The sequence below is a fragment of the Strix aluco genome, chromosome 1, assembly GCF_031877795.1.
Source record: "Strix aluco isolate bStrAlu1 chromosome 1, bStrAlu1.hap1, whole genome shotgun sequence".
Classification (NCBI taxonomy): Eukaryota; Metazoa; Chordata; class Aves; order Strigiformes; family Strigidae; genus Strix; species Strix aluco.
This window is the reverse complement of record NC_133931.1, coordinates 98,297,743-98,313,780: the sequence shown is the minus strand read 5'-3', so window position 1 is coordinate 98,313,780 and position 16,038 is coordinate 98,297,743. Positions and strand designations below refer to the sequence as shown.

The following is a 16,038-nucleotide window of genomic DNA, read 5'->3' as shown; positions in this document are numbered from 1 at the left end:
AGCTCTGTGCCCCTGAGTCACAGTCCACCTGTTCCCAGAGGTTGATACATGATATTTTGAGCTTCATGATTCTTGTCTTTGGCTGTGCATATGTATGGAAAGAACAATACAGAATGCTGTAATCATTTTAGATGTGAAACTAGGATTATTATAAAGGAGGAGTGGGAGAAAACATGGAAGTCTTCTTTTTTTTGAGAAGAAGGTAGACACCATTAGGATTCCCATTTTTCTACTGCCATGAAAAGAAGGCTTTTCAGTAAATTAAGGAAGGGATTTTATGCCTCTAGGCCACCTGTTGCCTCAGCCGCAAATAGATACTTAGCTCTTAATATGAATGACTAATAAAATAGGTACTATATATTACCCACATGCATATATAATTTATTTATAAGTATTATATAGATGTTTATAATCTGTTTCTCCTGAGTAAAAAGGATCATTGCAGCTACAAAAAATGTGTGTTCATTCAAATGCTCCACAGCAGGTTCCCACCACAAGAACTTTGTTCCCCCCAGTTTCTGTGCTGCACTGTGTCAGCCTAAAGCTGGACAAACACAGAGGAACATTGCGGGTGTTTGTACAGGGCCTGGCACATAAGCCCCTAATATCCCCAGAGATACGAGCCTCTGACTAGGGCTCCTTGCTGCTACAGTACTACAAATATAGTAACAGTGACATGGAAGGCTAACCCTCGGAATTGTTCAGCAAGAATGGCTCAGGAAATAGTTAACATCTGTGACAAGACATAAAAAGAAATTCTTACTGTCTCTCAGTAGCTGGATTTAGACCTGAAGACACACCAGGCTGCATACGGCCACCAAAAATTACTGGTGGTATGGCATCCAGAGCACTTGTGTTATGTACGAACAGTATTTTATTTCTCTAACAAGACTGGCTGTTGCCCTGAGCTCCAGTGGAAGCCTTTAGGAGAAGTGTGCTGTAACAAGGCCCAGCTTCTCAGAAGCAAAGGGCTTCACTCATCTCTACTGTAATTTCAAGGGAATTAAATGAGATTCAACACAGATGAATTTTAACCAGCCGGCTGCCTCAACATAAATAGTCATTTCTTTCTTCCAGTGAGCCAGCTAGGTAGCCAGCAAGGAGAAAAGGAAGACCTCACCCTCTGCCAGTCGTACAAGATAAAGGTAGAAATACAACATACTTCGAGGCTGTACTGCAATGCTGCAAACCCTTGCATAGCGGTAATACACTTTTCTCAGACCCAGCTCCCTGAGCAGCTTCAAACACTGTCACTAGAGGAAGCCACTGAGCCACAGTCAGTGGGAGGCCCTTGGGCCTCTCTGCAGATGGCTCTGGGCTATTCAGCAAGGAGCAAACCCTGACCCGTTCCAGTTACCCCATTCAGAGCATGGTTTAGTTGGAGGTTGAAGACAATTTTTTTCTCTGGAAGGAAATTTCTGGAATGTTCCACCCCCTACAGAGCTGTTACTATATGGCCGCACGGCCCGCATCTCCTGTTCTTGATAGGACCTTACTTAGAGAATTTCCCCCATTTCAGAAAGCTCCAGGAGCAAGGTTTAAAGCACAACAAGTTCACTATGATACAAAGCTAACAAGTTAAAAGTTAATGGGTTTTTTTTGTGTTACATTTTCACAAAGGAAGGCTGAAGCTATCTATTCCCCTGATAATTCTTACAAGGGGCGTATTTGCAAACGATGGAAAAATGACCACACCAACACTTTAATGGGAGCATGCTTGTCTATAGACACCACAGCACTGAGAACAGCAGCTGTTACTGAGGCAAACAGCTGAAATAAAAGAGGAAGAAAGGCGGCTTGCAAATAACTGCCTGTGCTAGTCCAAATGGTTCTTAATACTCTTTGTGTAAAGATACACTGTTGTTAACATCTGCTTGAAGTTAATCTGAAGAGTTGTTTGCAAATAGCAAAGCTGGTAAGCACCTGCTGCTTTAGGATAGATGAACTTCTGCGGGCATATAACATGCTATTTTATTCCCAGCAGCTCTCACAAACACCACCCTATACAGAACAGAAATGAATGGACTTTGTGAAGGGCACTTCAGTTGAAACTGGATAGGACTATACACAAGTATTGCCAGATACCAGAACAGTTTAAGAGTCTGGTTCAGAAATATTCTAGAGCCTGAAGGTCTAAGTGGTCTTAGAAGGGTGACTAAGGAAAGCAAACCATTGCCAGTGACTTTGGTTGATAACTTGGAGTTCTGTGTATTAGTAGAGGTCAAAACTAATAAAAAAAGAAAGTTCCTGGAACCACCTCACTAGGCTGATTTTGAAATTGCCCTTTGTGTCAGCATGTTTGAGTGCAACACAGGTCCCATCTTCCTGGCATGCAGGGAATGCAAGAAGTGGAATGTGTTTTCTGCAGTTCCAGTTCACTTCTGTGCTTTCTGTCGCCTTGTTAGAGCTCCCCTGAGCCACTCTTCCCACAGAGAATTTCACCTCACGTGAATGTTTGTTTGATTTCAGCCAGGTAAATCAAAATGGTAAAGAAAAGAAGACAAAAGCCACAGTGAGACTGAACCCCTCTTTACAGCAAGTCTCTGTACGCCTCCTCATTAGTGAGACTTGTCTGTCTTTTCCATGTTATTCTATTTCAATGGGGGATTGTCCTACTCAATGTGTCCGTGCCATAAGATAGTAGATCTACAGTGGAACAGTTAGTCCCTCCCTGTACTTTAGCGACCTTTATTCCTTTGATTTCTCCTTCAATTCTGCCTGGCCTAATTTATGATTGAAATTGTTTGCATTTTCCAGAATGGCCATAGATGTTCAGCCATAACTGAAAATATCATGATACAGTATCTGTTAGCTTGTGTAGCTGTAACTCAGCTCATAAACTAGACAAGAATTTGTCATGTGGGAGAAAAGTTAACAACAAAGGTTCAGTCTATCTCTTACTTCTGTGACTGCACAAAATTAGGAGGAAAACTGGGAAGGGTGACTGAACCCCAGGTGTCTTCCGAGACCTTGTGACAGCTCCTGTGTTCTTAATTAGATCTAACTCGTAATCTTTTGAGGTCAGTAGAGATAGCCACTGACTTTGGTGGAAGGACCAGGCTTGTAAAGAAAAGAGGAGGCAGCAGGGCAGCATGAGTGCAAGGAATAAGTTTTTTTTCCTACTCTTGAAACCCACTTAAAGGACTAGAATGTCTTCACTCCTCAGGTCAATGATTGAGATTTTTGACTAGACTTGTCTTTTCATCAGTACTGCCCTAGAAGGGAAAAATGGTTCTAGTTTCCCAGATCCTTTCCTACCTCTGCTTTTTCTTGAAAAGCAAATAAGACATTCTCCAGTCATACAAAACCATGTCCAAACTTGATTGATATATTTAAAATCCTTCCTTTTTGTCTGTACTATCACAAGATAGTTCTTCAGAGTTCTAGGCAAGAGATTATCCAGTTCCACAGATAAAACTCTCTGAGTTTTGCTTCCATCTCAGTAATATAGACATTCCTGTACTTTTGTGGCCATTTGGAAAACTGCCTTTGATGCACTACTCAGCAGCATCATTTGAGCCTGGAGTCTCCTGCGTGATCTGTGACGGCCTTCAGTTTGACACTTTAAGCAAAGAGACCGGCAGAGTAACCCACCACTCTGTATTGTATGCAGAATACCCAGATAACTTCTGCATCTATTTTTTCTCTAATGCATCTTTGCAGCCTTTGCAGAATTTAATTGGTGTTAATTCCAAATGAACATGTGAGTCTTACACAAGTTTCTGGAAAATCGCAGCACAGTATTTATGCAGGTGGAAGCAATACGGTATGTTTGGGAAATCACATGTCAATCTGGAATTTGGGAAATCAGATTTTTATCTCAGAGTACAAGTTATTAACCACTACTACTATTAATCTCCTGCCATAAGGCATACATAATTCATAACTGCATGTTCACACTGCACTGTGAACGGTGAGAGCCATTTCTGGTAAAAAGCCCTGCAAATGCAGTGTTCATAATTCTGGATAAGCAGGACATAGTGGATCCAGTTGCTATGGTTGCAGGCAACAGATAGGGAAGATCTCTATTGCACCTCAGGCAGCAACAACTGATTGTGCCACTAAATCCACGTATATTCAATTTTTTTCTTCTAGTAATTCACAGTTGTGCTGACTGCTGCAGGTATCATTACTGGCATTAGCAGAGACAGGAAGACAGGCACTATAAATCAAGGGCCCAGTGAAAAAGTTGGCCCCAGCCTAAAACAATAACCTATAACTACTAAGTGCGTAAGCAGAAATGCTGTGAGTTAAATACATCCATGCAACAATGAAATGTCCCTAAAAGCAGTCCACATTAGTTCTACTATATCTTGACAATAAATGATAATCAATTCCAAAAGGGCATTCTTCTCATTTGTTTATATTTGATCAAAAAGATTTAATAGCATAGAAGAGAGCTCATTCCCTTAAGAGATCTTGGATCCTTTCAGAAACAATCAAACTGTACCACTACATCAGTTTCATTACTCACCCAAGTACTGAGGATTCAACAGTCTTTTTTGTGCAATGCAGTTTTAATGTCACTAATGTGACAAAGAATCTTGCTATGTATTCATCACTAACATATTCCATAAACAGCTCCTTCAGATGCAACAGTACTTATGTGCTGAATATGCATGTGCCAATAGAGGGTGTACATTAAGAGGTTAGCTAATATTATTCCCTTTCCATGCAACTCTAAGTAGGGTCATAATGACTGAGAGGTTTGAATGCAGTTACTTACTCAAATGTTCCAGGCCTCTTTTTTTTAAAAAAAAGTATGTCTGAAGAGTAAAAAAAAAAAAGAGCATGTGTACCTCAGCACCTCAGCCCCTTTCCCATTATCAGTTTGGGATTACAGGCCACAAGAAGTTTACTTTTAAATAAATAGCTACAGTTTTCACTCATGTGAGATGCATGAACCACATGGATACGCTGTTTCAGTTAAGTGGAAAGCAGAAAGGAGTGGCATCATAAATGGTTAAAAATATCCTCTGAGTCTAGCTAAGCAGTATCTATTTCCAGTATTGATTACCAGGGATGCCCTTTTAACAACCTGTATCTCTTAACAAAGGTAGCCAATTAGAGGAGCTGTGACTCTGCAAGTCCTTGTCATTTTCCCATTTTCCTATTGTGTCTGCCCACGTAATAAATATGTACTGGTGCAATGCACAATGTCTGTATAGCTAGCTAAATTCATCAAAACCAATCTAATTTTTCACAATGGTTCTTTTAAAACAGTCTCTGCTCTGCTGCAGAGAGGTGGGATCAGAGTGACACTCAGTGGCAAGACAGAAAAAGTGATTCTCCATTTCTCAGATTCTATCTAACATCTATTATTAGGTCATTATTAGATCATCATTCGTATTTTCTGTCTGTTTGATATATTCTATGTAAGGATTATAATTCAGACCAAAACATGTACTTTTGATTATGCAAACTGAACGAAAGATTGGATTACTTACTTTACCAAGGCCCCTCTCACTCATAACTTGTGTGCTGTGATCTCCTGCAATTGCAAAAAAGAGAAAATAATTTGAGAAATTCAAATACTGAATTTCAGAAATAAGAGGCTTGAATCACCCTAGTTTTAGATTCTGCTATATTTGAATCTTTGCAGATGACCTGAACGGTCTCAAAAATAGTATTTTACATCTTGAATACAATTTAACATGTTGCATATGTATAACTGACAGTTCAGGACCCTCCCAGTTATTTGTGTTAGATCAAAACATCTTCTGTATGTTTCTGAATGCACACCAGGCTATGGCTAACTGAATTTGGTATCTGAAAAACAGGAGACATTTTCCCCTTTATTTAAGTAGACGCTGGAATAAATTACGGAGCTTTAGTATTAAAGATTTTTAACATCAGTCTTGACAAGCATTTGAGAGAAATATTTCAGGTGGAGTAGCTCTGCAGTAAGGTAGCGGTGTGGACTGTGAGTCTTTCCAGCCTTGTGTGCTTTGGTGCAGGGAAAGATTCATAGTATTGCATTTGATTATGGTGCCAGAAATTATTCTGAGCCTGTGGCTGCCTAGAGTCACTCAAACTCACAGCATTCAAGTATGTTACTAAATAAGAGTGATCATAATACAATGTTCCTTGAAACACTGTATGTAAAATAATTTCCGTCTATCTCAAACAGGGTCCTGTTGCATCACCCATGTCTATGCGATCTGTTCTAACAAGCGGGTCATGCCTCTCCCCACCACCGCCACCACCACCGCCACCACCTGGACCTCCCCCCATCTTTGATACAGAAACTGTAAAGGATGAAGGAACTGCGTCTCGCTCAGCCCTATTTGCACAGCTTAACCAGGGAGAGGCAATTACCAAAGGTCAGGAGAAAAGAAATCAAATTTTGGTCCACGAGTCAAACTACATCAAGAGCTGCTACATGTATTGACCTAACTTCCACCACATTTTAAAGTTGCATTTAAGCAACTCAGATCTTTCTGAGGCTTGCAGTGAGTCTGATGGATGAGACTGCATACCTAAACCTCTTTAGAAGCAACAGCACAAAAATATGTTCAGCATACCTGAAATTCACGCCATTTATTTAGAGGTATCTTTTTAATTTTAAGGCAGCCAAGCTGGACATCTTCAATCCCCAGTAGCTGGTGAACCTCTAAGTTGCAACTGGAAAAAATATTTATCCCCCTTTCTGATTCATATTCAGTGTGCCAACCTGTGTCAGAATGTGTTACATGTTACATGGTTAGGTGAAAAGGTATGGCTCACAGATCACTGTATTAATACTGGACAGTTGTAATTAAAGTAGGTGGCTGTGAGTTTAAATACATATGATTGATATATCTGCCTTTAATGCTGCAGGGATAGGTCAAATATTGTCATAAATTAGAAAAAGAATCTCATTTTTATGGATGGAAAAATACGCTATAACAAGCTCTAAGAGCTTGCCACAGACAGAGAGGGATGAGAAGACATTGCAGCATTTCCTGCTAAAGATACTAAGATAGCCCATCCACAGTAAAAGAGGTTTTAAATGAACTGCTAAAAATATGTAAGTAGTTACACTTCCGTGTTACCCAGGCAAACCTTGAGGAAATAAAAAATGTAAATTCACACAATTACAAATGAACCTTTCCTACTTAAATAGGAACACACTTAGGACTGGAAAACAGACTCTCTTTCATAAAAACCTTTTTTTTTTTAGGGCTTCGACATGTCTCTGATGACCAGAAGACTCACAAGAACCCCAGCTTACGTGCCCAATGTCCGTCTGTTCGTTCTCCGACAAAAAGCCATACGCCAAGTCCCACCTCTCCCAAGAACTCCCCTCAGCAGAGCCATGCCCCTGTCTTGGAGCTAGAGGGAAAGAAGTGGAGAGTGGTGAGTTTCAGTTGCACCTCTGAATTGCACCCTGCACATTGCAAACCAGGTTGAACACTGAAACATCTTGCAAAAGGCTGCCCATGATCAAGGTGCAACAAATCAAACTTGCAACTAAAATGGGCTGAGTCTTGCATTGCTCTGCCTTGCTCCAGTTTAGCTTTCACTACTCTGTAGCAGTGAAAGTTAATTTACTTATCTCTGGTAATCATATGCTAATTCATCTGAACTGGAGAATGTCAGAACCAGCATGTAAATTCCTTGCAAGATCAGACAGTCCCCCAAAAACAAGTCCAGTGGAGAACTCAAATTAAATTCCTTCCTGCAGGCCATTCGTGCAAGAGAGATAACAGTATTACCACAGAACACTTTCTCCAGCTTTGTTAACCAACAGAATTATACGTTTATTTTTCATCACCCATTCCATGCAAGCATGTGTCCCGTGCTTAACAGTAGAGAAGCGTTTTCTTTTTGTTTAATCTATAGATGGAAAAGATAGATTTGTTTAAAGTTTGGGAGTTAATTTATGTAGGCATATACCAAAGAATCTATGAGAGAAAATTCACGTGACTCTGTTGGTTAAAAGAGGGAGGAAACAATATGTAGTTTAGTCATGCAGAAGGTTATATACATAGTCATTACCGTGGGGTTGAGTTTGCATAAGGTGCAGTCACCGTTTGCCTGGGTTATGTTGCCTTAGGGTTATAGTACCTGGAACTTTCCTTGTGGATCCCTAGTCTTTCCTGCACATCCATGGAGTGTAAATGTCCTTTCACGCTTCATAATGAAAGGAAATTTATTCACCTGTTACTCCTTATTGTATGTGGTAATGCCTGCACCTGTTCATAACACACTGTATAAAACATGATATAACATATGGGAGAACAGAAACTTGCTCTGTTCTTCAAGGTGCCGGTCTAAATTGGATGGGAGCCAAGCAACAGTTTTGTGAGTGCATTTTTAAATTGTGAGCATAATGTCTTTGCTACAAAATGAATGGGTTTTGTCATAGTCTATGCTAAGTTCTTCAGTTCTGCAGCTCTAAAATATACATGGGTCATCTAAGGGTGAATTAGGTGAAATATCTGATCACCAAGCAGATTAGATTTTTTAAGCCACAGGAAGGATATTGCTCTATTGTAACTGAAGATGCAATGACTCGAGGATAAGTTGTACTAAACTCTGTCTGACTGTTAGCTAGTTAAAGACAACCAATTAAATAAACTTTCTTTTGAAATAGGAATATCAAGAGGATAAGAATGACCTGGTCATTAACAACACTGAACTCAAGCAAGTGGCCTACATTTTCAAGTGTAACAAATCTACACTTCAGATAAAAGGAAAAATCAATTCAATTACTATTGGTAAGTGGATAGCTCAGCTGGACTTTAAATGCCAGTCTTGAAAAAACTGATTTATGTGATTAATAATGAATCTGAATCATTCCATTCACGTTAATGGATTGATCAGGTGAGTAAAGTCGCTCAGCTATGCAGCACAAGACTGCAAATCTTCATAGTTAATGTAGCAGGTGTGCATATATTTGCTTTTATCTTGCCTTTCCTATTTATGATTGCTTTTATTTTAGACAACTGTAAAAAGTTTGGCCTTGTGTTTGACAACGTTGTGGGAATCGTGGAAGTGATCAATTCCAGGGATATTCAGATTCAGGTAAATATCTATTTGAAAAATGAAGATAGACAGAGAACAAGCAGGAAAAAAAAGCTGACTATGTAGCTACAAGAGATTTTAAAAACTCACAGGAGCACAACAAAAAGAAGAGATTGATGCATCCAAATGTGTCTATATGCACTAAATTTTGCTGATGTATTTAGAAAATGCCTATGAAAACTACTGACCATCACTGAACAAACCTCCCTTAGCCCAGTCCCCTCTGGTTCCAGTGAAGCTGAGAGATCTATACACTGTAAGAACTGTTACTTCTGGCCCTAATTTTCTTGCTTTCATGCTAAACAGCTTCTAGCACTTGCAAGTTCAGTGGTGCTTATGGGACAAATTCTGGCAGTTAGCTAATTGATTTCTAAGCCCAGAAGACAGTTATTTCTTTTTTTCTTATTCTCTCCGTGGCAATGTTCAAATAGACTGTCAAAGGACAACTACATGACATAAAGTTGAAAGTAGGTGCTGGAATTTCGAAAATCTCCCCTGCCAGCGATGTGACACGTTACATGAGTAACGTAGTCACTTGCCTACAAATTGGCTATGAGCCTCTACTGGTTTTGTCTTTGATAACCAGTAAGCAAAGCTTCATCAGAGATCATCTTCCTTGTGGTTCTCATGAAAAGAAAATACACGTATTTTAAATCCACATATTGCCCTGTCTAGTGGGGACACTTGCCCCGTTCAAAATATAGACAGTCTGCCTGACATCTACAGCACTTCATTCATCCCATTCCAAAGAGGTCTAACTATACATGCTCTACTACTGGGTTGTGTCCAACATACTTGACCTAGTCTCCAGAAGGGACTTTAGGATGTGTTATATTAAATGAAAAAGAAATGAAATGTTAATTAAATTATATTGAACTACCAGTCTTCAAAGTGAGGTGTTTTGCTTAAAAGGCCATGCCTGCTGTATGACATTAAATGTAGACAGTCCTGCTCCATGCTCCCAGGCATTTATTTGAGTATTTTTTTTAAAATTATATTATTTTTATCATTACCTCTAGAACTATTCATGAAAGCTGAAAAATTCATATGTAATGAATAGCAAAACCACAGCTTGTTAATACTCAAATAAAGGGAAAATATCTTTTCTAAAAATCGAAATTCTTTTGATCAAGCAGGTTCTATGAATATTGCATGAGGCTTCTGTGCCATGGAGCAGAGTGGAGTTCCACTTATGAAGGCAGAGTCTGGCTATATGCTACATGCTGCTTGAATCAGGCAGCTTCCACATGTGCCAAGTGCTGAGCACCTCAATTTTCTCAGTATTTTGAAGACCTGAGCTTATAATTTTCAAACACATGATATGTTAATGCAACAAATTTCAGTAAATTCATCCTACAGGTTTTGCTATAGTTACTTCAGTGCCATATTGCCTGGCTCTAGCTCCTTCCAGTGGGGACTTTTTTCTTGCCAGATGTTTGCAAAATTTATTAAACACACCCTCCTTTTGTTCTCTATTGCACGAGAACCCGTTAAAGAAGAGAAAGATCAGTTTAAGATGCATTGATCCACTACATAGATCAGATTTCAGGATCAGGGCAGGATGCAAGAGGATAGACCACATGTTCTTTGTTTGCTGTCACATTTAAGGAACCAAAGCTGAAAATATATTCTTGAATGATGGGAGACACTTTTTCATTAACAAGTACATATCTGTCACATGCTGTTACTGTTTTATGGCTTGGAATAACCTCTGCCCTTTTGATGCATTGTCCAGAGTATATTGCTGTCCCTGCTAGAGAGGGCAGGAGGAGGAGGAGGAATTTTTACTAACAGCCAGCAAGTTAGCTAGTTAGCCATGAAGAAATCTTTTAATCTGCAGAACTGTAAACAAGAGAAGATTTCCCTTTCTCCCCTCAAGTAACCCTTGTTCTTGCTTTTGAAGTGACATAAGAAATACCTTTAGAGATTTAATTAAACTGATCTCAGTACTTTTATAGAACTGTCGCTTGCCTGAAGGGGATAAAAACCCTTTCCTATTGTATGTTGTAAAACCTGGAAGAGCTTTGAAGTCTTCAGGATGTATTACAAATCACTTGTTGAGTACTACTGCATTCTGGGATCTTTCATTTGCCCTCACTGGGCTGGAGTTAACATGTTTGATTTCTTAACCAGTTCTCTCTGATGAACAAGGTGAACACTGCCTAAATATCAGCACGAAAGTGTCACTGAAATTAGAGAGAATCAGGGAAGCACCTTCATCAAACTGTATATTAATAGCTTGCTGTATATTACAAGTTTGCTGTTGTGTATAGATCTTTGTTACCACCACCAAGAATTTTCACAAGTCTCTAACAAATCAAATATAAGAATCATGCAGGCAGCTGACACACAGATCAGATGTTGGTTTGCCAAAATTAGACCTGGCAGGCAATGAGGATTTTATTAACAGTACCTTTGTGTGCATTTTAAGATTTGGTATGAAGTAGATTTTATTTTGCAGGTGATGGGGAAAGTGCCAACCATTTCTATTAACAAAACAGAAGGCTGCCACATCTACCTCAGTGAGGAATCATTAGATTGTGAGATTGTGAGTGCCAAGTCATCCGAGATGAACATCCTCATCCCCCAAGATGGTGATTATGTGAGTGAGATATTTTTAAAGCTTTCCTCCCGCTTCTGCACTAGTCTTGGTAGCTAATAGCACTTAAACTGCTAGGAAAGAAACTAACATACCACACATATTACATCACCAAAAAATGATCCAAAGCAATTTAATTTCTATGTACCGATATCTCAGCTATCAGTGCAAGAAGAACTCCTTATTTTCTGGGGCACAAAGCAATTTCAAAGATCAGACATGATGTTATTTCTTTCCATTTTGATAGATAATGTCTTCAACTCCTGTCCATTTAATTTTCTTTTTTGATATCTAAACATAATCTCCCAAAGAAACTCAGTTCACAAAAGAGCACTTCAAGCCTGAAGATGGTGGTGCGAAAACTAAGATAAATATACTACCACTATAGATGAAATAATACAGTGTACTTGTTTTTTCTAAAGCTGTTGATACATGGGTAGCATCTGTAGTACCTTCTAGTATATTCAACATACGTCCTTAAAAAACACTTAAACATGTGCATTTTCCCAACTCCTTTTCTGTTCTAGTAAGATTTTCATGCCATGCCCAGTGGCATTTCTAGTAAAATCATGATGTCACTTCACGCACTAGCAAGGGATCATGCAGGCAAAGCATATTCGTAACAGTTTCCTAGTTTCCTCAACAGAGCAGTGTTGAAATTGCATTGAATGGCCATAGACAGAACTAATTTCTCATTAATCTTTTGGGCTGGAATTTTGTTTGGTAGAGGGGTTTAGGCTTTATAAAAGAAAATATGTAACAAGAGAATTCTCGTGCTCCACATTTCCAGAAATGACTGCTGGATGCCCAGCTTCAGATAACTAAAAAGGGAATGATTTTCAGTGGGTGCATATTCACCTATTTCTTAAAAAATAAAAAGAAAGGTCCTTTTGATCAGTGTCACCTCAAATCACCGTATCATCTGAAATTACTGGCTATCAAAACACCTATTTGTGGTCTGAATGAAAAAACCCTTCCCTTCACATTGTTTTTTGTTTACTGGGAACAGAGAAGGACCCAACGACATCTCCCATCCTTTCACCGAATACACAGAATGGAAGGAGACTTTCTTTGATGTTCTGCTTCCTTTTGTGTACCCCACAAAGGATGCTGAGTCTTTTGAAGTGTATCACACTTAAAATGATACTAGGTGTTTGGTTTTTTTATTTTATTCTTCCATATTATTTCCATATTGCTTTTGTCCTTAAAATTAGACTCCTCGCTAAATCTCCACATCTAAATCCTTTCTACTGTCTTCCAACCCAGACACTGATGGAATCTAAAGTCATTTCTGACATGAGGCTTATTTACTTAGTTGTTCCAAATAATGGCGTGAGAGGGATTATTGCAAAGTAGTACCATACTAGGGCTATTTGAAACTGGGTAGCAATAAGGCTTTTTCCTGTGTGGCATTGTAAAATAGCTTCCTAGGGTAATGAAGAAGGCTTCTCTCTAATCCTGGCATGTCTGAGCTATCAGTGCTTTCTCAGTCATGTAGCACTAATAGTATTCCACCAGTTTTCATGAGGTATCCACTGTTTATTTAGCCATCATTGTTGCTTTTGTTTCTTAACAGAAAGAATTTCCAGTTCCTGAACAGTTCAAGACAGCATGGGATGGATCTAAGTTGGTCACTGAACCTGCAGAGATTGTGGGTTAACCTCCTAACGCCATACAGCACTTGCTGACCGTGACCAGACCACGGCCAGCATAAACAAAGCAGTAATGTAAAGAACTAGAAGTAGCAGTAGTTCATACTGCTGTGATAGGCCTTCAAGCATTAGCTCTGCATGCTAGAAACAGTAACACATCTCGCACCCTTTTGTTAGGCATCCCAGTACTTTTCACGTTTCCACACAGTTTGCCTTCACGTACAATTTTAATTCTAAATGATTTAATGTGAATGTAATAGATTAAAACCCCCACCCTCCCGTCACGTCATTGGTTTGAAATACCGTATACATTAAGCCAAAATACTGCATGATACATTTTGTTATCATCTTGCTTCAGTGCATTCCTTTTTATGTTTCTGCTAATCAAAAACAGCATTAAGACTTTAAGATGTTTATTTTTACCTGTTAAGCAATTCCTGTATGATGCAGTAAAAGTATACCCCTAGAAAGTATGCAGTTCCTTGTAGTTCTGTGGCAATCATAATGGGTTTTGTTTTAAACAAGTGAAAAAGGACAACTTTCAGCAATACGTTTTGCTAATGGAAGATAAAAATATCTGGTATTTTAATCAATCACTTTTCTAATATGTGTACTTAGAAGATCCCTATGTTTTCTGTGAGGTAAGATTTTTATTATCATCCACGGACTTGCTGTTGGCCTCACATTTCTGGCAAATTAGCAATTCTTTCTAAGCTAAAGCCTCATTGAAGCTAAAACCTTGCAGCAAATCACTTGAAGGTTTTTTGCTCCTTGGATTTCTTTTTTTTTTTCTCATGAGACAATCTCTCATTCTTTAAAACTTCACATTGTAGCTTGCATCCTGTTCAGAAAACTGAGGGAGGCATATATGTCAGATACCAGCTAGTTTCCTTACTAATAAAATACTGCTATTGTAGCTCATATTCATTAAAAATATCCTCCTGTTTCTTCCCCACATTTGTAGGACTTACTCAATATCAACTGTGTCCACAAAGGAAAGCCATAGATTTCTGTCATACTAATTCTGAGCCCAAATAAAGGGGTAATTTCCTGTTTAGCCCTTTGATTCTACTTTATAGACCCTATTGTACATGCTTTTTTAACAAAGGTGGAGTGTTGTATACATTTGTGCTATTTCAGCACATAGTATGAACAAAATTTTAAAAATTTAAAAAGTCAGCTTATGTTTTTGATCACTTGTAATACTTTGTAACAGTGAAATCACAGTGAGATGCTTGCAGAGCTAGTTACAAGCTAAATTTTGTGCCTAATTTACCTTGAAAGTACATTAATTCTTGAGGGTTTTTAAGTATATCTTTGATTGTAAACCCTATACAATACAACCAGTAGTGCTCATTCCGTAAGGTTTTGCTATCTGATGTTTAATCTATGTGTATAATGTGTTTGCTTTAATACATACCATTTTTTCAACAGTAAACTTCTTATGAAATAAAAAGGAAAATGTACTTGTTTAAATACAAAGTTGTTCAGAACTTGCTCCATTGCAGTGTTTGTTGTATATGCTTTCTCTTTCTTAAATGCTCTTTCAGAAGCTTGATTGAAAGAAGCTCCTCCTCCCATTTCATTAAACATTATCACTTTTGCTGCCCTAATCCACCTGACAGTGAATAGCGGGTATTCTGCATGCTAGCAGATAAACCTGAAGTTTTATGCATATAACTTTGGTGACAGCCAGAGAATTGAGCTTTTCATGATTCTCACGTCTAGGTACACCTGAATCTTCCAGAGATTATGACTAGGAATCATGGCCTGGTGCAAGTTTATAAGGTTTGCCTTCTATTTTTAGCTTTTCCCATTGTTTCCTTATGTGGCTTTGGATGTGCTTCATATCTGAAAAATGGGCATTGCATCTTTGTCATGATAAAAGGATTGTTGAAGGATTGTTTAATCTTTAAATCATAATCATAATTTGTTCCATAAAATAATCCCGTTCTGGAGCATTCTGACCTGAAATACTGACCCCTGTTTTCATCCGGCATCAAACAGGGATCAAGTCATTATGGTGCAACAGGAAGCCACTTAATCCTTTGGAGGTATGAGACAAAACAAGTATCGAATCCTTGATGATAAACAGAAAGCAGCGAGACAGCTCTGAATTACTACACAGGCAAATTCTTTTAGGGGGATTTAACTCCCCCTTAAAAACAAACTGTGTGAAGGCTGGTCTGATTCTTCTTTTAAATGTTAGAAAGCAAACTCCCCTGTGGCTAGACCTTCTCCCTAACACTCATGTTCCTGCAATATGCAAAACCCAAGTACATTTTTTTGACTGGTTTCTTAAGAGGTAGAAATGTTGCACAGTAACAGTGCGTACCTGACACCTTGAACACACCTGAGAACTTTATCAGAGGGCAAAGGTTTAAAAGATAAGGAAGAAGGCCTTGCATGGACAGACCCAAAGTAATTGCTTCAACTGGAGAAAAGGCTAATGAGTCCATGCATTACTGGACACCAGAAAAATAGGAAACAGACTTTTAAAATATGCAAATAGCTTTTATCCAGTACTCTTAGTCAGCCACATGACAAAATATCTACAACCAGCTTTTGTCAGTTCTGGTCCTCATAAAAAGTATTTGTCATACATTTCCAGTAGGTTGGACTGTTCCTTCCCTACAACCTGTCTTTAACTTCAAAAATATAATGGAGTGCTAAATAAACAAAATAAACCCAAGGTTCTTAATATACTCTCATGAATTTGTATACAACTAAAGGTTAAAAACTCATTTTCTGAAAAATCAAGTTTATCTTGAGATAGAG

General features: G+C 38.6%; 1 protein-coding gene and 1 long non-coding RNA gene across 2 annotated transcripts in view; one reads left to right on the top strand and one right to left on the bottom strand.

The window, feature by feature from the left end:
* The window catches only part of CAP2 (cyclase associated actin cytoskeleton regulatory protein 2), a 74,372-nt gene extending 59,614 nt beyond the window's left edge, over positions 1-14,758 (top strand). The window contains exons 8-13 of the mRNA XM_074828673.1: positions 6,131-6,323; positions 7,163-7,338; positions 8,579-8,702; positions 8,927-9,009; positions 11,471-11,611; positions 13,185-14,758. Of these exons, the coding sequence (XP_074684774.1) occupies positions 6,131-6,323; positions 7,163-7,338; positions 8,579-8,702; positions 8,927-9,009; positions 11,471-11,611; positions 13,185-13,268 (801 nt within the window). The 3' untranslated portion in view covers positions 13,269-14,758. The remainder of the gene's footprint in view (positions 1-6,130; positions 6,324-7,162; positions 7,339-8,578; positions 8,703-8,926; positions 9,010-11,470; positions 11,612-13,184) is intronic.
* LOC141925116 (uncharacterized) overlaps positions 1-16,038 on the bottom strand; it is a 51,224-nt gene that overhangs the window by 29,211 nt on the left and 5,975 nt on the right. The window contains exons 2-3 of the long non-coding RNA XR_012623757.1: positions 7,214-7,314; positions 5,448-5,491 (exon numbers count right to left, since the gene is read on the bottom strand). This is a non-coding gene — a long non-coding RNA (uncharacterized LOC141925116). The remainder of the gene's footprint in view (positions 1-5,447; positions 5,492-7,213; positions 7,315-16,038) is intronic.